Below are 23,101 nucleotides of genomic sequence, written 5' to 3' on the forward strand. Positions count from 1 at the left end.
CTCCAGCTGAGGCCCAACTCGTGATTTGTGAAGGTTTAGCATGGCTTCCTTGTTTTTGTATTCAATGCCCTTATTTAGAAGCCCAGTATCCGATACGTTTTCTTCACTGCTTTATCAACTTGCCCTGCCACCTTCAACGATTTATGAATATACAGCCCAGGTTCCTCTGCTCTTGTACCCACCCCCATTTCTTACACACTCCCTTTCCTACGCTTATTTCCATTTTCCGTTCTCCCCTGTACTTTTCGTCTTGAATTTGGTACTCTACTGAATTGTGACCCAACAGAAGCTTCCTTTTTCTGTCTCATTTTAATCAATATATCATTAGTCTAGCTTTGGATGGCCTTCCTTTCCCCCTCGTGGGAATGTGTCTAGTCTGTACCCAAACTCATCATCATTGTCATCTTCACTCAGAGAGTTGTGAACCTGTGGAATTCTCTACCGCAGAGAGTTGTTGATGCCAGTTCATTGGATATATTCAAAAGGGAGTCAGATGTGGCCCTTATGGCTAAAGGGATCAAAGGGTATGGAGAGAAAGCAGGAAAGGGGTACTGAGGGAATGATCTTATTGAATGGTGGTGCAGGCTCGAAGGGCCGAATGACCTACTCCTGCACCTATTTGCTATGTTTCTATAGGCAGTCCCTCGGAATCGAGGAAGACTTGCACCACTCTAAAAGTGAGTTCTTAGGTTACTGAATAGTCCAATACAGGAATTAGAGTCTCTGTCACAGGTGGGACAGACAGTGGTTGAAGGAAAGGGTGGATGGGACATGTTTGCTGCACGCTCCTTCCGCTGCCTGCGCTTGTTTTCTGCATGCTCTCGGCGACGAGACTCGAGGTGCTCCGCGCCCGCCCAGATGCACTTCCTCCACTTAGGGCGGTCTTTGGCCAGGGACTCCTCGGTGTCGGTGGGGATGTTGCATTTTACAAGGAGGCTTTGAGGGTGTCCTTGAAACTTTCCTCTGCCCACCTGGGGCTCGTTTGCCGTTCAGGAGTTCCGAGTAGAGCGCTTGCTTTGGGAGTCTTGTGTTGGGCATACGAACAGCCCTGTGGCTGAGGAGCTCCTCCCGGAGTCACAGTGCGGATTCCTTCCACTAAGGGATACAACGGACATGATCTTCACTGCGCAACAACTAGATGAGAAATGCAAGGAACAGCACCAAGCCTTGTACATGGCCTTCTTTGACCTTACAAAGGCCTTTGACACTGTCAACTGCGAAGGTCTATGGAGCGTCCTCCTCCGTTTCGGCTGCCCCCAACAGTTTGCCACCATCCTCCGCCTGCTCCACGACGACATGCAGGCCGTGACCCCGACCAACGGATCCATCTCAGACCCAATTCACGTCCGAACCGGGGTCAAGCAGGGCTGCGGCATCGTGCCAACCCTCTTCTCGATCTTCCTCACTGCAATGCTCCACCTCACACTTAACAAGCTCCCTGCTGGAGTGGAGCTAAACTGTACCGGAGCTATTCCCTCTGTGCTGGTCTCCTTTTGCGCATTGACTGTTTTACCGGCCAATCGTTGATTCCAATCCACCTGGTGTGCAACGGCCACCACACGTTAAACAAATCCACGCACAGGCGGCTTCCACCCTTCAACATGTAGTTCGGGATCTGGAATATTAGGTCCTTCATTGAAACACCTGTGAACTCATTCCTATTTGGTGTGGAAGCAAGTCATCCTCGATACGAGGGAATGCTTATGATGAATCCACCTGGGCCGGATCCCCTTTCAACTCTCTGAAATTAGTCCTCCTCCAGGTGATTATATTCTCATTTGATGTTTTCTTGCCCTTTTCCAAAACTACTCTAAACCTAATGATATTGTGATCGCTGTTCCCCAAATGCTCCCCCACTGAAACATGCTCCAGCTGCCCCTCTTCATGCCCCAGAACCAGATCCAGCACTGCTTCCTTCCACGTTGGGCTGGGAATATACTGATTCAGCACTGCAAAGTGGTTTCAAGAGGAAATAGACAGGCTAAGAGAGCGGGCAAGAAAATGACAAATGGAATATAACGTGGAGAAATGTGAAATTCTCCACTTTGTTCGGCAAAATAGAAAAGCAGAGTATTTTTAAACAGTGAGAGATTGGTAAATGTTGGTGTTCAGAGGGACCTGGGTGTCCTTGTACAAAAATCACTGAAAGTTAACATGCAGGTCCAGCAAGCAATTAGGAAAGCAAACAGTATGTTGGCTTTTATTTACAAGAGGATTTGAGTATCAGGGTAAAGATGTCTTACTGCAATTATATAGGGGCCTGGTGAGATCACACCTGGAGTATTGTGTACAGTTTTGGTCTCCTTACCTAAGGAAAGATATACTTGCAAACCGATTTCTGGGATTGGGGGGTTTGTTCTACGGTGAGAGGTTGAGTAGACTAGGCCTATATTCTCCAGAGTTTAGAAGAATGAGAGGTGATCTCATTGAAACATACAAAATTCTTCCAGGGCTTGACAAGTTAGATGCAGGGAGGATGTTTCCCCTGGCTGGGGAATCTAGAAGCAGGGTCACAGTCTCAGAATAAGAGATCAGCCATTTAGAACTGAGATGAGGAGACATTTCTTCACTCAGAGGGTGGTGAATTTTTGGAATTCTCTACCACAGAGGGCTGTGGAGGCTCAGTCGTTGAGTATATTCAAAACAGAGATCGATAGATTTTTGAATATTAAGGAAATCAAGGGATATGTGGATAGTGCAGGAAAGTGATGTTGAGGTGGAAGATCAGACATGGTACTTAGTAAGACAATGGGACTAAAGTCAGATAAATCCTCTGGACCTGATGGCTTGCATCCTAGGGTCTTAAGAGAAGTAGCGGCAAGGATTTTGGATGCATTGGTTGTAATTTACCGAAATTCCCTGGTTTCTGGAGAGGTCCCAGCAGATTGGAAAACTGCAAATGTAACATCCCTATTTAAAAATGGAGGCAGACAAAAAGCAGGAAACTATAGACCAGTTAGCCTAACATCTATGGTTGGGAAAATGTTGAAGTCCATTATTAAAGAAGCAGTAGCAGGACATTTGGAAAAGCAAAATTCAGTCAGGTAGAGTCAGCATGGATTTATGAAGGGGACGTCATGTTTGACAAATTTGCTGGAATTCTTTGAGGATGTAACGAACGGGGTGGATAAAGGGGAACCAGTGGATATGGTGTATTTGGACTTCCAGAAGGTATTTGACAAGGTGCCACATAAAAGGTTACTGCATAAGATAAAAGTTCACGGGTTGGGGGTAATATATCAGCATGGATAGAGGATTGGCTAACTTACAGAAAACAGAGAGCCGGGATAAATGATTCATTCTCGGGTTGGTAATCAGTGACCAGTGGGGTGCCGCAGGGATTAGTGCTGGGACCCCAACTATTTACAATCTATATTAACGACGTGGAAGAAAGGACCGAGTGTAACATAACCAAGTTGCTGATGATACAAAGATGGGAGGAAAAGCAATGTGTGAGGAGGACACAAAAAACCTGCAAAAGGACATGAACAGGCTAAGTGAGTGGGCAAAAATTTGTCAGCTGGAGTATAATGTTGGAAAATGTGAGGTCATGCACTTTGGCAGAAAAAAAATCAAAGAGCAAGTTGTTATTTAAATGGAGAAAGATTGCAAAGTGCTGCAGTACAGCAGGACCTGGGGGTACTTGTGCATGAAACACAAAAGGATAGTATGCAGGTAGAGCAAGTGATCAGGAAGGCCAGTGGTATCTTGGCCTTTATTGCAAACAGGATGGAGTATAAAAGCAGGGGGTTCTTGCTACAGTTCTACAGGGTATACTGCGTGCAGTTTTCGTTTCCATATTTACGAAAAAATATACTTGCTTTGGAGGCAGTTCAGAGAAGGTTCACTAGGTTGATTCTGGGGATGAGGGGGTTGACATATAAGGAAAGGTTGAGTAGGTTGGGCCTCTACTCATTGGAATTCAGAAGAATGAGAGGTGATCTTATCGAAACGTCTAAGATTATGAGGGGGCTTGACAAGGTGGATGCAGAGAGGATGTTTCCACTGATGGAGGAGACTAGAACTGGAGGAAATAATCTTAGAATAAGGGGCCACCCATTTAAAACTGAGATAAGGAGAAATTACTTTTCTCTAAGGGTTGTAAATCTGTGGGATTCGCTGCCTCAGAGAGCTGTGGAAGCTGGGACATTGAATAAATTTAAGACAGAAATAGACAGTTTCTTAAACGATAGAGGAATAAGGGGTTATGGGGAGCGGGCGGGAAGTGGAGCTGAGTCCATGATCGGATCAGCCATGATCGTATTAAATGGTGTCGCAGGCTCGCGAGGCCATATGGCCTACTCCTGCTCCTATTTCTTATGTTCTTATGTTCTTATGATCTTATTGAATGGCGGAGCAGGCTCAAGGGACCGAATTGCCTCCTTTTATATCCTATTTCTTATGCTTCATTCCATATTGGGCTCGGAACATACTGATCAAGAAAGTTCACTTGTACACATTCTAGTAATTTTCCCCACTTTTTGCCCTTAACACTGTTATTTTCCCAGTCTATAATAGAATAATTGAAGTCCCCCATTATCACCACTCTAAATGTCTTGCATCTTTCTGCAATTTGCCTGAAAATGTTCTCTACTATCTCCTTCCTATTATATGTCTGCCTTTAGTATTCACCCAGCAGCATAATAGCTCCTCTTTTATTCCTTAATTCTAAGCAAATGGATTCTGTCTTTGAACCCTCAAGTACATCAACACAAAAGCAAAATACTGCCAATGCTGGAAATCTGGACTAGAAACTGAGAATGCTGAAAATACTCAGCAGGTCCAGCATCTGTGGAGAGAGAAACAGGGTTAACGTTTCAGGTCGATGAACACCTGATGAAGGGGCATCGACCTGAAACGTTAACTCTGTTTCTCTTCACACATGCTGCCTGACCTGATCAGTATTTCCAGCATCGATGCCGATGTGAGACTGGTACAAAGCAGCTCTGGTTCTGTCTGTATACAGTTTAGCACCCAACCGCCCTGGATGTCCATCAATAATTACATAGGATTACATTGGATATATGGCACAGAAACAGTCCATGCCGGCGTTTATACTCCACTTGAGCCTCCTCCCGTCTTTCCTCATCTAACTCTCTCAGCATTACCCTCTATTCCCTTCTCTCTCATATGCTTATCTAACCTCCCCTTAAATGCACCGATGCTATTCACTTCATCCACTCCCTGTGGTAGCGAGTTCCACATCCTCACCACTCTCTGGGTAAAGAAGTTTCTTCTGAATACCCAATTGGATTTCTTGGTGACTATCTTATATTGATGCCTCTAGTTATGCTCTTCCCCACAAGTGGAAACATTCTCTCTGTATCCACTCTATCAAAACCTTTCATAATTTTAAAGAACTCTATTAGGTCACCCCTCAGCCTTCCCTTGTCAAGAGAAAAGAGACCCACCCTGTTCATCCTTTCCTGATAGGTGTACCCTCGCATTTCTGGTATCCTCCTTGTAAATCTTCTCTGCACCCTCTCCAGTGCCTCTATGGCCTTTTTAAAATATGGTGACCAGAACTGTACCCAGTGCTCTAAGGGGTCGAAATTAACCCCCGCCGGCAACGGGTCGCACGTACCGTTTTTGTTGTGTTTTCACCGCCGCGATGGATGCGGTGGCCTCTTGCGCGAAATTCAGCTCTTTGTCATTTTCTTACGAGCAGGGCGGAAGTCGGTCATAATGGGGGAGGAAGTGGGAGGGCGGGAACGTAGTGTCCGCCGCTGTCAGTCATCAGCGCCGGGCTGGTGATGCCATCGCGCTGGCGCATCACAACGTCTCCCACCTTCAGTTAAAGGGGAGGGCCACTGCGAGCTCTGCATGTTTTTAAGTTCGGCCCACGGAGCCACCAGGGAGGGTTTTGGCCGGGCCAGCGGCCTGGCACCCAAGAGGGGGTGCTGGGCTGCCTGTTAGCGGATCGGCTGAACCCGGGGGCCTAATTGTCGGGCCGACCTGGCAGCCGGCTGACTACAAAACTAAAATGGCGTCGTCGGCAGCGCCACCTCCCCTTTCAGGGCGGCCACGATGCTCACCAACAAGGAGTGCGCCAACATGAAAAGCTGTCGGGGGCACCGGCCAGCGGCCGGGAGACCTTTGGAGGTGAATTTCCCTTCCGGGGTGGCTCTGTTGTGGTGCGCGCTCTGATGACGTCTTTAACGAGGCATCAGCAGGAATGGGACGGAAGTGGGGTGAGCGGTGCGGATCGCCACACCGCAGCAAAAAGCCCAGAGCTGAGTTTTTCTAATGGTGGCCACTCCGCTGCAAATCGGCGGCCAGTCCGCACCGCCCCATGGCACCTGTTTTACACTACCACCAGAGGGCCTACCTGTTGGAGTCCCAAGGGATCCCACCATCCCTTGGGAGCACGGTAGAAAAGCAGGCCACCCAGGAGGTAATTGCATTCTGGTGTCTTATTAAAGTAACTAAGGTCACACTTGCTCATTGTTCACAATATTCAGTTTCATCCTTTATTATGAGCGTACCAAAAGGTGCTATATAAATACAAGTTGCTTTTGTTGTTGTGATATTTTGTGCGCAGACGCTAAAGCTTCCAGTGCTCTTCAACATGTATGCCAAATATGTTGTCTATCTGTAAAGCATGCAGTCCCATGTTCCACCACCAGGGAGCGCATCCCCTGAAGCCCCAAGGGATCCCAGCATCCCTTGGGAGCAGTGTATATAAGCCGGCCCCTAAGTCCTGTTCCTCACTCTGGAGTGTCTTATTAAAGACTGATGTCACTGTTACTTTAACCTCCCTGTGTGCAGTCTCATCTGTGTTAGGAACACAATAACTGGCAACGAGTACACAAATCCAACGCAAAGATGCAGCAAACTGTGGGCATCCTGGAGAAGTTCTCAGAGGGTGAGGACTAGGAAGCCTGTATCAAATGGCTAGACCAGTACTTTGTAGCCAACGAGCTGGACGGAGAAGGAAGCGCCTCAAAAAGGAGAGCGGTCCTCCTCACAGTCTGCGGGGCACCAACCTACAGCCTCATGATGAATCTTCTGGCTCCGGTGAAACACACAGATAAGTCATATGAAGAGCTGTGTACACTGGTTCAGGAGCATCTTAACCCGAGGGAAAGCGAGCTGATAGCAAGGTATCGGTTCTACACGTGCCAGCGATCTGAAGGTCAGGAAGTAGCGAGCTACGTCGCCGAGCTAAGGCGACTTGCAGGATAATGTGAGTTTGATGGCTACCTGGAGCAGATGCTCAGAGACTTTTTTGTACTGGGCATTGGCCACGAGAACATCCTACGAAAACTTTTGAATGTAAAGACACCGAACCTCAGTAAGGCCATTGCGATAGCACAGGCGTTTAGGTCCACCAGTGATAACACCAAACAAATCTCTCAGCACACAAGTGCTAGCAATGTTCATAAATTAACTGAAACTGTGTTTGCGAGCAGAAATGTACAGGGCAGAACCCACGAGTCTGCAACTGCCAGGTGACTCAGAGTACGCAACAAAGGATGAATGCAAGGCAATTCACACCTTGTTGGTGTTGTGGTGGCTTCCATTCAGCCTATTCATGCTGCTTCAAAGGGTATGTTTGCAAGAGCTGTGGAACAATGGGGCACCTCCAACGAGCTTGCAGACGAGCTGCAAGCTCTGCAAAACCTGCTAACCACCACGTGGCAGAGGAAGATCGGTCCATGGTGGATCAAAGCAATTTAGAGCCTCAGAGAGAGGAGGCAGATGCTGAAGTACATTGGTTGCAGACATTTTCGACGAAATGTCCACCTATAATGCTAAATGTAAAATTGAATGGCTTACCCATAGCCATGGAACTGGACACTGGCGCTAGACAATCCATCATGAGTAAAAAGATGTTTGAGAGACTGTGGTGCAAAAAGGCATTCAGGCCAGCCCTGAGCCCCAGCCACACGAAACTGAGAACGTACAACAAAGAGTTTATCACTGTCCTGGGCAACGCCATGGTCAAGGTCACCTACGAGGGCACGGCGCATGAACTGCCACTCTGGATTGTCCCGGGCGATGGCCCCTCACTGCTTGGAAAGAGCTGGCTCGGCAAAATCCGCTGGAAGTGGGATGACATCCGAGCGCTATCACATGTCGATGAGGCCTCATGTACCCAGGTTCTTAACAAATTTCCTTCCCTTTTTGAGCCAGGCATTGGAAACTTTTCCGAGATGAAGGTGCAGATTCACTTGGTCCCAGAGGCACAACCTATTCACCACAAGGCGCGAGCGGTAGCTCACATGATGAGGGAGAGAGTGGAAATCGAGCTGGACAGGCTGCAACGCGAGGGCATCATCTCACCAGTGGAATTCAGCGAGTGGGCCAGCCCGATTATTCCAGTACTCAAAAGTGATGGCACGGTCAGGATTTGTGGCGATTATAAAGTAACTATTAATCGTTTCTCGCTACAGGACTAATACCCGCTACCTAAGGCAGACGACCTATTTGCGACGCTGGCAGGAGGCAAGACGTTCACCAAGCTCGACCTGACTTCGGCGTCCATGAAGCAATAGCTGGAGGAGTCTTCGAAGGGCCTCACCTACATCAACACGCACAAGGGACTGTTCATCTACAACAGATGCCCATTTGGAATTCGGTCGGCTGCAGCGATCTTCCAGAGAAACATGGAGAGTCTACTCAAGTCAGTACCACATATGGTGGTTTTTCAGGACGACATATTAGTCACGGGTCGGGACACCGTCGAGCACCTACAAAGCCTGGAGGAGGTCCTCCAGCAACTGGATCGCATAGGGCTGTGGCTGAAGAGGTCGAAATGCGTCTTCATGGCAATAGAAGTGGAGCTTTTGGGGAGAAAGATCGTGGCGGACGGCATTCGGCCCACAGACGCTTAGTTAGAGGCTATCACGAAGGTGCCCAGACCAGAGAACGTCACGGAGCTGCGGTCGTTCCTGGGACTCCTCAACTATTTTGATAACTTCCTAGTGGGGTTAAGCACCCTCTTAGAGCCCCTGCATGTGTTATTGCGCAAAGGTGAGAAGTGGGTTTGGGGAAAAAAACAAGTAATTGCTTTTGAGAAAGCCAGAAACATTTTATGCTCCAAGAAGCTGCTTGTATTGTATAACCCGTGTAAAAGACTTGTGCTAGCTTCTGATACGTCGTCGTACGGAGTTGGGTGTGTATTACAACAAGCTAACGTTGCGGGGAAGTTGCAACCTGTCGTTTATGCCTCCAGGAGCTTGTCTAAGGCCGAGAGGGCCTACAGCATGATTGAGAAAGAGGCATTGGCATGTGTGTTTGGGGTAAAGAAAATGCATCAGTATCTGTTTGGCCTCAAATCTAAGCTGGAAACCGATCACAAGCCCCTCATATCCCTGTTCGCTGTAAACAAGGGGATAAATACTAATGCCTCAGCCGCATACAAAGGTGGGTACTCGCGCTATCAGCGTATAACTATACCATCCGCCACAGGCCAGGCACCGAGAACTGTGCGGATGCTCTCAGTCGGCTACCATTGCCCACCACAGGGGTGGAAATGACTCAGCCTGCAAACTTGTTGATGGTCATGGGAGTGTTTGAAAATGATAAATCACCTGTCACGATCCGCCAGATTAGGCCAAGATCCTCTGCTGTCCCTAGTAAAAAACTGTGTACTGCATGGGAGCTGGGCCAGCATCCCCGTTGAAATGCAAGAGCTAATCAAGCCGTTCCAGTGGCGAAAGGACGAGCTGTCCATTCAGGCAGACTGCCTGTTGTGGGGTAACCGCGTAGTGCTACCCAAAAAGGGCAGGGAGACGTTTATCTCAGATCTCCACAGCACACACCTGGGTATAGTAATGATGAAAGCGATAGCCAGATCCCACTTAGAGTCCTGTGTACGGCAATGCCGCGTGTGTGCTCAGTTGAGCAACGCGCCCAGAGAGGCACCACTAAGTTTGTGGTCCTGGCCCTCCAGACTATGGTCAAGGATCCATGTCGACTATGCGGGCCTATTTCTCGGTAAAATGTTCCTGGTGGTGGTGGATGCTTTTTCAAAATGGATTGAATGTGAAAAAATGTCGGGAAGCACTGCCACCATTGAAAGCCTGAGGGCCATGTTTGCCACCCATGACCTGCCTGACAAACTGGTCAGTGATAACAGCCATGTTTCACCAGTGCTGAATTTAAAGAATTCATGACCTGCAATGGGATCAAACATGTCACCTCGGCCCCGTTTAAACCAGCCTCCAATGGGCAGCCAGAGCGGGCAGTACAAACAATCAAACAGAGCCTTAAATGAGTCACAGAAGGCTCACTCCAAACCTGCCTGTCCTGAGTACTGCTCAGCTACCGCATGAGACCCCACTCGCTCACAGGTGTGTCCCCGGCTGAGCTACTCATGAAAAGGACACTTAAAACCAGACTCTCGCTGGTTCACCCCAACCTGCATGATCAGGTAGAGAGCAGGTGGCAGCAACAAAATGTAAACGCTGGTCACGCCACTGTGTCATGGGAAATTGATCTGAATGACCGTGTATATGTGCTAAACAATGGATATGGTCCCAAGCGGATTGCGGGCACGGTGATAGCTAAAGAAGGGAGTAGGGTGTTTGTAGTCAAACTAGACAATGGACAAATTTGCAGAAAGCACCTGGACCAAACGAGGCTGCGGTTCACAGACTGCCCTGAACAACCCACAGCAGACACCACCTTTTTCGAGCCCACAACACACACCCAAAGGATCAACGACACCATGCCGGACCAGGAAATCGAACCCATCACGCCCAACAGTCCAGCAAGGCCAGGCTCACCCAGCAGCCCTGCAGGGCCAACAACACGCCAGCCCAGCGAGGGCATAGCCAACACACCAGAACAGTCATTTGTACCGAGGCGGTCCACCAGGGAAAGAAAGGCTCCCGACCGCCTCACCTTGTAACTAGTTTTCACTTGGACTTTGTTGGGGAGTGATATTGTGTATCTGTAAAACATGCACTCCCATGTTCCGCCACCAGGGAGTGCATCGCCTGAAGTCCCAAGGGATCCCAGCATCCCTTGGGAGCACTGTATATAAGCCGGCCCCGAAGGTCTGTTCCTCACTTATTTTATCCTCCCTGTTTGCTGTCTCATCTGTGTTTGGAACACAATAGAATCGATCTCACTGTTCCTCTGAGACTGTCTTTTATTTACCCTGCAGTTCCATAATATGCATCCTCTGTGCGGGCCATTGTTCCACAGTGCACCGCTACAGCCTGCTGTTTCATATTGTGTTTGCTCACAATACTGCAATAAAGAGTGGGACAGACTTCAAATAAACAGCCATCGCTTCAAGTAGCACTTCAATAGTGTGTCAATTCAACGTCTCTCCTTCTGCACTGCATTGAGCAGGGGAAGTAATGTACAACAATGCGTCAGTGTGTGTGAAGTGAAATCTGAGACGAAAGCAAAAGCAAACAAACATAAATGAGCAGAGGAGTATCCCGTTGTCATTTTCGGTCTTTACACTCTCTGAGTTAATTGGTGAGGACAATATGTGTGCGACTGTTTAGTGCCAGCACAACAGAGTCTATTGTTGTGAAATCTTCAGGGTTACAAAGCATATATCCCTTCCCTGTAAAACAGGAGGCGTGATCGTTTATCCAACCCCCTCCCCACCTGTAGCCCACCCCAATGCCCCCCCGCCCCTCCTGCAACCCCTCCCTATCTCTGATCTCCTACTCCAGCCCAACAACCCTTCGAGATCACTGTGTTCCTCCAAATCTGCCCTTTTGCACATCTTCAATGTTAATCGCTCCACCGCTGGCGTCCGTGCCTTCACCTGCTGAGTCCCTGAGCTCTCGCCAAACCTCTTCCCCTCTCTACCTCTCTCTCCTCCTTTAAGAGACTCCTTAAAACCTACCTTTTTGACTAAGTTTTTGACCAAATTTTGTTTGATAATCGCTCCTGTGAAATGCCTTGCGATGTAGAGGGATGTGACCGAGGCCCAGGAGAGGCCCGAGTTTGGGGCCCAGAAGAGGAGAGAGCCCAGGGGCAGCACGGGCCCAGCCCACACTGCGATATGTGTGCGAGCTCGGTCCGTGCAGCAGAGCTGGTCTCCAGTTGTCTTGGTTAATCCCTGCCACTGGACCAAGACCTAGCTCTGTCGAGCCCGTGTGGTGGCTGGTGTGCAACGGTCACCGCACGTTGAAAAAATCCACGCACAGGTATCTTCCACCCTTCAGGATGTAGTTCAGGGCCTGGAATGTCAGGTCCTTCATTGAAACACCTGTGAACTCATCCCTTTTTGGTCTGGAAGCTAGTCATCCTCGACACGAGGGACTGCCTAAGAAGAAGATTTATAGTTATTAACCAATAGTGTTCAGAGAAGATGAAAAAGAAGACACTTTTTATTAATGCCCCTATGATTTTTTTCCCCGGTTTCTCGTAGCAGTAAGCTGGAGATTAATCGTTAATTCCTGGAGACTCCAGGCAGTCCTAGAGGGTTGACAATCCCGGTGGTGAGTTGACCACTGCCACATTAGTCCGTCGCTGAGACCCGAGGACCAATTCCCATCGATCCCCGGGCCTCTGGTTACAGGCGTACGCTCATGACGCCGGGCCGAGACTGAGCCCGGAAACAGGCCCAGAGCAATCTCTCGGCCGATATCTCTCTTGTACACCAGCCTTGGCCTAAATACACACAGCGGGGTGCACTTTTATCTTCACTACCTGGGGTGGTAATCCGGAGAGGTGGATCACAGACCCTTTACAGAGCCGGTCTGAATTTCATTCCGTTGGATTTAACCGGAGTTAAAGTCAGGCGGGCTCCATAATGACTGGTTTACCCACCCTGCCAGTTTAGTACTGGGGTTCCCAAACCCCCCCCAGGATTGCCCTAGGACCTCTAACAATTGAAGCTTAATCACCAGAACACGGCTGGGAGCAATACCCGGGAGATAAATCAGAACGGGCATGAAACAAAACCGTGAGACTTTCTCATTCGCTTTGAACACTTTAATTTATTAGTTCTAAAAATATGGGAGATGAGGAAAAATGCCTGTTTGACTGACAGTCAAGATTAATCCGATTGGGTAACAAGGAGTCTGTAAACTGTCCCATTGGCCGTGGGAAGGGCGCATGCCTGGAGAATGGACCAATGGAGGCAGTGTAGGGGTGGGGCAGTTCGAGGCGGGAGGTCATGTGATGAAACCTCCAGGAATACACCCAACCAGAGTTGGCAACCCTAGTTATTGCCCAGGAGTGACGATGACAATTTAAACCAGAGAAATATCTATATTTTTTAATTAGTTTAGCATCCATAAGCTGTAGCCGTTATTTTTTACCATGGGTGCCAGCATTTTTTAAACCACAGATACAGTCCTGCCTTTCTACGAATCCCAATGTTAAATATCAAACGAAATGAGGTTTTAATCCTGTGCTGCCTGATTCACTCCTGGTTGTTCCGTGGGTTGTCCAATCCTGCCTATTTGTCCACGGGAGTATTGCAGCCGAGTTGCATCCCAACCTTACCTGCTGCCCTACACCTGTACACTGTACAATGAACAGAATACCAAGAGCCTTGGGTAAGCTGCCCAGGTGTTAGCCCAGAGCACTGAGGTCAGTTGTATCAGGCCTCGACACACCTGAGAGCAGCTCACATAGCACAGTCTGGAGGCTCGAAGCTAAGTGCTGCTAAATGTATTTGGGGCACTTACACACTGGTTGGCGCTTTCATTTTCTAAGGCACTTTATGCAGGTCACCTTTGATCAAAGAAAAACGAAAGACTGAACATAAGACATAAGAACATAAGTCATAAGAACATAAGAAATAGAAGCCGGAGTAGGCCATTTGGCCCCTCGTGCCTGCTCCGCCATTCAATAAAATCATGGCTGATCTGATCTTGGCCTCAACTCCACTTTCCTGCCTGCTCTCCATAACCCTTGACTCCCTTATCATTCAAGAATCTGTCTATCTCCACCTTAAATATATCCAATGACTCAGCCTCCACAGCTCTCTGGGGCAGAGAATTCCAAAGATTCACGATCCTCTGAGAGAAAAAATTCTTCCTCATTTCTGTTTTAAATGGGCGACCCCTTATTCTGAAAATTTCTATAGCGCTTTTCATGATCTCAGGACCTCCCAAGGCGCTTTACAGCCAATGAAGCACTTTTTGAAGTGTAGTCACTGTTGTAATGTGGGAAACACAGCAGACAATTTGCACACAGCAAGCTCCCACAAACAACAATGTGATAGTGACCAGATAATCTGTTTTATTCAATGATGTTGATTGAGGGATAAATATTGCCCCAGTCACTGGGGAGAATTTCCTGCTCTTCTTCAAAATAGTGCCATGGGATTTTTATGTCCACCTGAGAGAGCAGACAGGGCTTGGTTTAACATCTCATCTAAAAGACGGCACCTCTGACAGTGCAGCAGTCCCTCAATACCACATTGGAGTGCCAACCTAGATTTTGGTACTCATGTCTCTGGAGGTACAATAGTGTAGTGGTTAAATTACTGGTAACAAAAAAAACAGATCATCTGGTCATTATCACATTGCTGTTTGTGGGAGCTTGCTGTGTACAAATTAGCTGCTGTGTTTCCCACATTACAACAGTGACTACACTCCAAAAGTACTTCATTGACTGTAAAGCACTTTGAGATGTCCGGTAGTTATGAAAGGCGCTCTATAAATGCAAGTCTTTCTTTCTTCTTTCTAAAGACCTGGATTAATAATCCAGTAAGACGTGGGTTCAAATCCCACCATGGCTATTTGAGAATTTGAATTCAATTAAAGAAATCTAGGCTGCTATCAGTAAAAGTGGCCATGAAGTTGCCAGATTGTTGTAAAAACCCAGCTGTTTCACTGAAGTCCTTTCGGAAAGGCAACCTGCTGTCCTTAGCCAGGCTGGGCCTGTATGCGAAGTCGGTTCCACACCAATGTGCTTGACTCTTAACTGCCTTGGAATTGGCCTGAGTTGTAGCAAAATGGTAAGTGGTGCATGAAGAAGGCCCACTACCGACTTGGCAGGGCGTCTCGGGATGGGCAATAAATGCCGGCCCTTGCCAGCGACGCCCACACCCTGAGAATGATTTGAGAAGAAGGCGACATTGGAAAGGTTAGGGTTAGGGTTAGGGATCTCAGCTGGTTCAGGAAAGGTGGTGAGATATTATCGGAGGCAGAATAACATTTCTGTGGTTTCCTTCTTCCTCCCCTCCCTCCGTTTGTAGCTCACGTCGTCCTGATCAACCTGAAGCCAAATTCAACCTACCAGTTCCGAGTGGCAGCAGTGAACGGCAAGGGCCAGGGGGAGCACAGTGAGATGGAGACCTTTCAGACTCTCCCAGTCCGTAAGTAGCTTAACATGTCTGTTCTTTTCAGTAATGGCAGGCTTCTGACTCCCAACCAACGTCTCTTCATAATCCATTTTAATGCCGTGTCAAAAAAGAATGAAGGGAAACACTTGGTACAAATCTCTCCTGAGCCCTTCTTACATGATGTTCGGTAAGTATACGCAGACTTAACGTTACTGCGGTATGCTGAGAATGAGTACTACATTTATTTATTTTTCTCTGAAGGGGAAGATTGCCAATTGAGACATTCGCCTAAATATACAAACACATGAACCCTGTTCAGGGTTTAGAGCAGGTTTTTGTTTTCTCCCTGGGAGCAACACCCAGGAGTTAAATCAGAGCGGGCGTGAAACAAAACCGTGGGACTTTTTCATTCGCCTTGAACACTTTATTAGTTCTAAAAATATAAAATGATTTTCCGGGCACAAACTGGACAAGGTCGCCCCTGAAAATCCTCAGCCATTCCTGCGGCGTTCTGCCCGTGACCTCAGTGGAAGTGTGCCAGAATAGTCACAGATTTGACCGGAACCGGGATACAGTGGATTTAAAGTCTCGGGCCAAGGGAGTCTCCGCTTGCCCCAATCGAAGCCCTTGTTTTAAAGGCTGGGAAATCTGGAGAACCCCCGAGAGAAAAATCGGGCGATTGTTTCTTCGCAGGTAAGCGACCCACCGTGCCAATTTTACGTGCGGGCGCAAGTTGGAAATCAGCAGTGTGGTGTCCTGCATTCTGGAATTTTACCCAGATTTCTCAATCACTGGAAAGACATCAGAACAACTGTCAGTATATTAACACTAGGATCAAAATTTCTGCAAGTAAAGCCTATCTCGCTGACAGATCTTTGCCCGTATGTAATCATTCACTCAGTATTTTCAACCAAACAAAAATAACACATATTTCATACAAGTCAATTAATCGATTGAATGTTCTGCTGTCTGGGGGTAAGAATCTGACAATCCAGTTAACATCATCAACACTGAAATCAATATTACTGGATGTTACTTAAAGCATGGTTAATGCTTTCAAAGCAATCAGACTGTGCAATGGGGAGTGAACGAGAAATGATTTGTCATGTATCTCACACTACTGTATATAACTGTATCTTACCATGCTATACATGACTGTAAATAGATATGACCTGTAACCACAAGCATACTTTACCACCAGGGGTGCACTTGCAGGAGACACTGTACACCTGTCCCACACAGATATATAAAGGCAGGTCTCAGGCAAGTGTGGCACTCGAGAGCTGTGAAATAAAAGTGCAGGTCCAGAGTGACCTTGACTTCAGCATGTGCCTTGTATAAGTCTGTACTGCAGGGTCAGAACTTTACAATGGCGACGAGTTACTGAATCACAGAATCCACAGAATGGCTACCAACGGCTCAGATGAGAAATACAATGCTGGAGACAATTGGGAGGACTTTATAGAAAGGCTCCAGCAAAGCTTTGTAACCAAAGACTGGTTGGGTGCTGATAAGGCAGACAAGAGAAGAGCCCATCTCTTGACCAGCTGTGGCTCGAAAACATACGCCTTAATGAAGGACCTGCTGGCACCTGAGAAACCAGCAAGCAAGTAATTTGAGGAGTTGAGCACACTGGTGAGAGACCAGCTGAAGCAAGCGAGCAGCCTACACATGGCCAGACACAGGTTCTACAATACAGACGCTCTGTGGGCCAGAGCATACCCGACTTCGTGGCGGAATTTCGGAGGTTGGCTAGTTTATGTGAGTTCTCCGATGAACTAAGGAGAGAAGTACTGAGAGACTTTTTTTATTGAAGGAATAGGCCACGCAGGCATATTCCGAAAGCTTATAGAGAACAAGAACTTGACCCTAGAGGCAGCAGCACTGGTCGCACAGACATTCTTGGCAGGAGAAGAAGAAACGAGGTTGATCTATACTGCGGGTACGACAACTAACGAAACATTGGAACAAGGGGTTCACAGCGTGAAACAAGCCGCTACCCCCACACACGGACAAAGGCAGGAGAGCAGGTCTTCAACATCAGGCAGTGGTCCCAGAAGCCATCAAGGGCCACATGAACGGCCGTTCACACCTCATCAACCCACAATGCGAGCAATCTACTACAGACTGAGAGAAGCTCAAGCGAGATCATCCAGACGCAGCTCATCCTTCGGAAACAATGGAAGCGGTCTGTGCTGGAGATGTGGGGGAAGGCACTCAACAAGGGGGTGTCGATTTCAGCATGCTGTTTGTAGAAAATGCAACTATACAGGGCATCTGATTTGCATGTGCATAAAAACAGCAGCTCGGCTGGTATACAAATCGGAAGGGTTGGAAAGCGGACCAGAAGACGGTGGGGACAGTGCCTGGGACGCCGAGGTACAGCGGGTTAACACGATCAATGTCCACTGTTCTTACAACAAGACGCCTCCAATAACGATGAGGGTCCTACTCAACGGGATACCCGTCAACATGGAACTGGACACGGGAGCTAGTCAATCTCTCATGAGCGTCCAACAATTTGAACAGCTGTGGCCGCACAAAAGCAACAGACCAAAACTCACAAGGATCGACACCAAACTAACGACCTATACCAAAGAAATCGTCCCAGTCCTTGGCAGCGCCATGCTCTCAGTCACACACAAAGGGACGGTGAACCGACTTCCCCTGTGGATTGTCCCCGGAGATCTCCCAGCACTGTTGGGGAGAAGCTGGCTGGCAAAACTAAATTAGAAATGGGATGATGTTCATGCCATGTCGTCAGAGGAACGGACCTCCTGCTCAACAGTTCTAAGTCGTTTTGAACATCTCTTTCAGCCAGGTGTGGGCACCTTCAAAGGGGCTAAAGTTAAAATCTACATCACACAGGATGCCAGACCGGTCCATCACAAGGCTAGAGCTGTGCCTTATGTGATGAGGGAAAAGATTGAACACTAACTGGACCGGCTTCTGCGGGAAGGCATTATCTCACCCGTGGAATTTAGCGACTGGGCAAGTCCCATCGTCCCCGTCACGAAGCCTGATGGATCCATACGAATCTGTGGGGATTACAAGTCTACCATAAACAGAGTCTCCCTACAGGACCAATACCCGCTGCCCAGAGCGGAGGACCTATTTGCCACATTGGCTGGAGGAAAACTTTTCTTGAAACTAGATCTCACATCTGCGTATATGACGCAAGAACTGACCGAAGAGTCTAAGCTACTCACCGCCATCAACACACATCGAGGCCTTTTGATGTACAATCGATGCCCATTCGGCATCAGGTCGGCAACTGCTATATTCCAGCGCAACAAGGAGAGTCTGCTCAAGTCCATCCCTGGGGCGGTTGTGTTTCAAGATGACATACTCATCACGGGCAGGGACACCGACTCCCATCTCCGCAATTTGGAGGAAGTACTAAGTTGATTGGATCGGGTAGGCCGAAGAGTTAAGAAATACAAGTGTCTGTTTCTCGCGCCTGAGGTTGAATTTTTGGCCAGAAGGATTGCCGCTGATGGAATCCACCCAACAGAATCCAAAACAGAAGCAATTCGTCTGGCACCCAGGCCCCGGAATGTCTCGGAACTGCGTGCCTTTCTCGGGCTACTCAATTACTTTGGGAACTTTATGCAGAACTTGAGCACACTGCTGGAGCCTCTCCACGTGCTACTCAGAAAGGGGTGCAATTGGTTTTGGGGGGACGCCCAAGAACGCGCCTTCAATAAGGCACGCAACCTTCTATGTTCCAACAGTGTTTTAGCCTTTTTTGACCCAGATAAAAAGCTAGTTCTTACATGTGATGTGTCAGCGTACGGGGTCAGGTGCGTTTTACAACATGTCAATGAGCGGGTAAATTAAAACCCATTGCTTATGCCTCCATGTCACTTTCGCGGGTGGAGCGTGGGTACGGTATGGTTGAGAAGGAGGCGCTCGTGTGCGTGTATGGTGTCAAAAAGATGCACCAATACCTTTTCAGGGCCAAGTTCGCGTTAGAAACTGACCACAAACCCCTCACATTCCTGCTATCCGAGAGCAAGGCAATAGACGCCAACGCCTTGGCACGCATTCAGCAGTGGGCACTCATGCTGGCGGCTTACGACTACACGATAAGGCACAGACCAGGCACAGACAACTGTGCCGACGCGCTTAGCAGGCTATCCCTGGCGACCATGGAAGGGTCCGACGAACAGGACTGTGAGATGGTCATGGCAATCAATGCCTTTGAATCCACCGGTTCGCCCATGACGGCTCGCCAAATCAGAGCCTGGACGACCAGCGACCCCACGTTATCTCCAGTTAAAAGATGCGTTTTAACCAGTGACTGGGCAGAGGCTCGCGATGCCTGCCCCGAGGAGGTCAAAACCCTTCCATAGGCGCATGCATGAACTATCACTACAGGCAGACTGCCTGATGTGGGGCAGCCGAGTCGTTATGCCCTTGTGAGGCAGAGAGGTGTTTGTCCGGGAGCTCCACCGCGAGCACCCGGGGATCGTCCTTATGAAGGCCATAGCCAGATCCCACGTCTGGTGGCCTGGCATTGACACGGACTTGGAGCTCTGCGTCCGAAGGTGCACCATTTTGTGCCCAACTCAGTAATGCCCCCAGGGAGGCTCCCCTAAGCCCCTGGCCCTGGCCCACCAAACCGTGGTCGCGGGTGTATGTAGATTACGCGGGCCCATTCATGGGCAAAATGTTCCTCGTAGTTGTCGATGCATTTTCAAAGTGGATCGAGTGCACCATTTTAAACTCGAGCACCACCTCCACCACTGTGGAGAGCCTTAGAACCATGTTTGCAATGCACGGAATTCCTGACATATTGGTCAGTGATAATGGTCCGTGCTTCACCAGCGCCAAATTTCAAGGTTTTAGAGTTGACCACGGCATAAATCACGTTAAGACGGCACCGTTCAAGCCAACCTCCAATGGCCAGGCGGAGAGAGCAGTGCAAATCGTTAAACAAGGCATGCTAAAAATCCAAGGTCCCATGCTGCAGAGCTGCCTGTCGCGACTGCTGCTGGCATACAGATCTCGTCCGCATTCGTTGACTGGGGTTCCCCCCGCGCAACTATTGATGAAACGTACCTTAAAGATTAGGCTCTCGTTAATCCTCCCAGACATGCATGAAATTGTTGAGACAAAGTGCCGGAAGCTAACTGAGTACCATGACTGAAATTCAAGGGGGAGGTGGAATGAGATAGGGGACAAAGTGTTTGTGCTAAACTATGGCAGGGGTCCCAAATGGCTTGCAGGGACAGTAACAGGCAAGGAAGGAAACAGGCTACTGGTTGTACAAATGGACAATGGCCAAACCAAGTCAAAAGTAGATTCAACAACAACACTGCTGAACCAGAGGCAGACTACAATGTGGAACTCACACCACACCGGGTGGACAGACAGAGGGAACAACCTGAGGAAAGGGCAGTCTCATCAGACAGCCCAGGCGAGATACCATCAATCATACTGAACGAAACAGACAGCCCAGGTGAGATACCAGCAATCACACCGAAAGAAAAACAGGCACCAAGGCAAACAACTGAACCACAACTAAGACGCTCCACACGAGAACGTAGACCACCTGAGAGACTGAATCTATAAAGACAATAAGACATTGGGGGACGGTGATGTCATGTATCTCACACTACTGTACATAACTGTATCTTACCATGCTACACATGTCTGTAACTAGATATGACCTGTAACCACAAGCATACCTTACCACCAGGGGTGCACTTGCAGGAGACACTGCATATCTGTTCCACTCAGGTATATAAAGGCAGGTCTCAGGCAAGTGTGGCATTTGGGAGCTGTGAAATAAAGGTGCAGGTCCTGAGTGACCTTGACTTCAGCATGTGCCTTGTGTAAGTCTATACTGCAGGGTCAGGACTTTATATGGTTCATGTTAGTATTCCTTTTATATAATGTACTGCAACCCTGGAAGATTTTGACGTCCTCTCAGTCCTTCCACAGCGTAGCATCGATATAATTATATACATTCATAGCGAATGGGAAGGTAACTGCTGCATGGAATTATTATACAATGGGAATGATTGGGAAAGAAAGAACTTGCATTTCTATAGCGCCTTTCACAACCTCAGGACATCCTAAAGCACTTTAAAACCAATGAAGTGTAGTCACTGTTGTAATGTGGGAAACGCGGCAGCCAATTTGTGCACAGCAAGCTCCCACAAACAGCAATGTGATAATGACCAGATCATTTGTTCTTTTCGTGATGTTGGTTGAGGGATAAATATTGGCCAGGACGATTGCGGGATAATTCAGCTGCTCTTCTTCAAAACAGTTCCTTCGGAACTTAATTGTCCAACTGAGAGGGTGGACAGGGACTCGGTTTAACATCTCAACAGAAACATGGCACCTCTGACAGTGCAGCACTCCCCCAGTACCGGCACTGAGAGTGTCAGCCTGGATGTTGTGCTCAATAGAATGGAAAGGAGCTTGGTCCATCAGCATTCAGTACAGTGGGAGATGGTATGATCCATTGGAATAATGAGCCTCAAGGTGATTTGTGTTAAACTCCTTTCAAAGACACTGGAAAAAATAATTGTGGTTTATTATAAATGCTAAAAATGTGCTGTGAATTTTAATAATCTTAATTTTTTTTTTAAACTGCTCCATTTGTTGCTTTTCTGTGATTTGATTTGTCTGTTCACTGAAATCATCAGTGAAGTCCCCATTGACAGAAACCAACACTGAAGCCCACTTTACAAATACAGAGCCAGACAGACAGAGACTGAGGCACAGAGCCAGACAGACAGAGAGACTGATACAGAGCCAGACAGACAGAGACTGATACAGAGCCAGACAGACAGAGACTGATACAGAGCCAGACAGACAGAGAGAGATACAGAGCCAGACAGACAGAGAGACTGATACAGAGCCAGACAGAGAGAGACTGATACAGAGCCAGACAGACAGAGAGACTGAGGCACAGAGCCAGACAGACAGAGAGACTGATACAGAGCCAGACAGACAGAGAGACTGATACAGAGCCAGACAGACAGAGACTGATACAGAGCCAGACAGACAGAGAGACTGATACAGAGCCAGACAGACAGAGACTGATACAGAGCCAGACAGACAGAGAGACTGATAAAGAGCCAGACAGACAGAGACATTAGGACCCACAGCCAGACGGACGGAGACCTGGAAGCCGAGATGCACTGAGTGGTGGGAAGGGAGAGAGAGCTGGAACAAAAGTAGGGATAAGGAGCACTAACTAACGCTCGCTCTCTGCTCCCAGCTCCAGCTGACACTCAGTCAAAAGGAGCCATGTGGAATTTGGAAAAGGGCTAAGACCCCAAAGGTGGGGAGCCCGGTCCCCGGGTCCAGTCGCCTCAGGGCGGTTGCTCTGGCACTGAGCGAGATCGCAATTCAGCATCAGGGACGAAACAGAACTTGGAGACCAACAGAATCCTGCTCACTTTGTCACCAGCGGTGATTATATAGCAATTACTGCCTAATAGTAGTAATCGGAACATGAGTACAATGACTGCAAATAGTAACCATAGTGAAATTATAATGATTTAGAGGCACATAAATCCACACTTATCACCAGGATTAACACTTAAATATGGGGGAGGAGATGAGAAGCTAGCCTTGAAATGACTGTTTCTGTTATCAGCGGATGACTGATTGAAACATTCACACGATATTCCTTTTCTCCAGCTATTTTAACCCATTTAAAGCAAATATTAATTTACTCTGAGTCTGGCTGAGTGGGGATAATCTCCTCGCTGGGTCAGAAGGTTGTGGGCTCAAGAACTTGAAAGCATAATTTGGTTTGAGTTTGATGCCGTGCCATGGGAGTGCTGCTTTGTCAGAGGCACTGGCGTTTGGGTGAAATGTTAAATCCAGGTCCCCATTTCCGGTGGATGTGCAAGATCC

At 48.1% G+C, this 23,101-nt stretch overlaps 1 protein-coding gene across 1 annotated transcript in view; it reads left to right on the forward strand.

The window, feature by feature from the left end:
• The window catches only part of LOC139275964 (neural cell adhesion molecule 2-like), a 540,891-nt gene that overhangs the window by 285,380 nt on the left and 232,410 nt on the right, over nt 1-23,101 (forward strand). Inside the window, exon 10 of the mRNA XM_070893225.1 lies at nt 15,131-15,250. Within this exon, the coding sequence (XP_070749326.1) occupies nt 15,131-15,250 (120 nt within the window). The remainder of the gene's footprint in view (nt 1-15,130; nt 15,251-23,101) is intronic.

The sequence above is a fragment of the Pristiophorus japonicus genome, chromosome 11 (genome assembly GCF_044704955.1).
Source record: "Pristiophorus japonicus isolate sPriJap1 chromosome 11, sPriJap1.hap1, whole genome shotgun sequence".
In the NCBI taxonomy this organism is placed as follows: Eukaryota; Metazoa; Chordata; class Chondrichthyes; family Pristiophoridae; genus Pristiophorus; species Pristiophorus japonicus.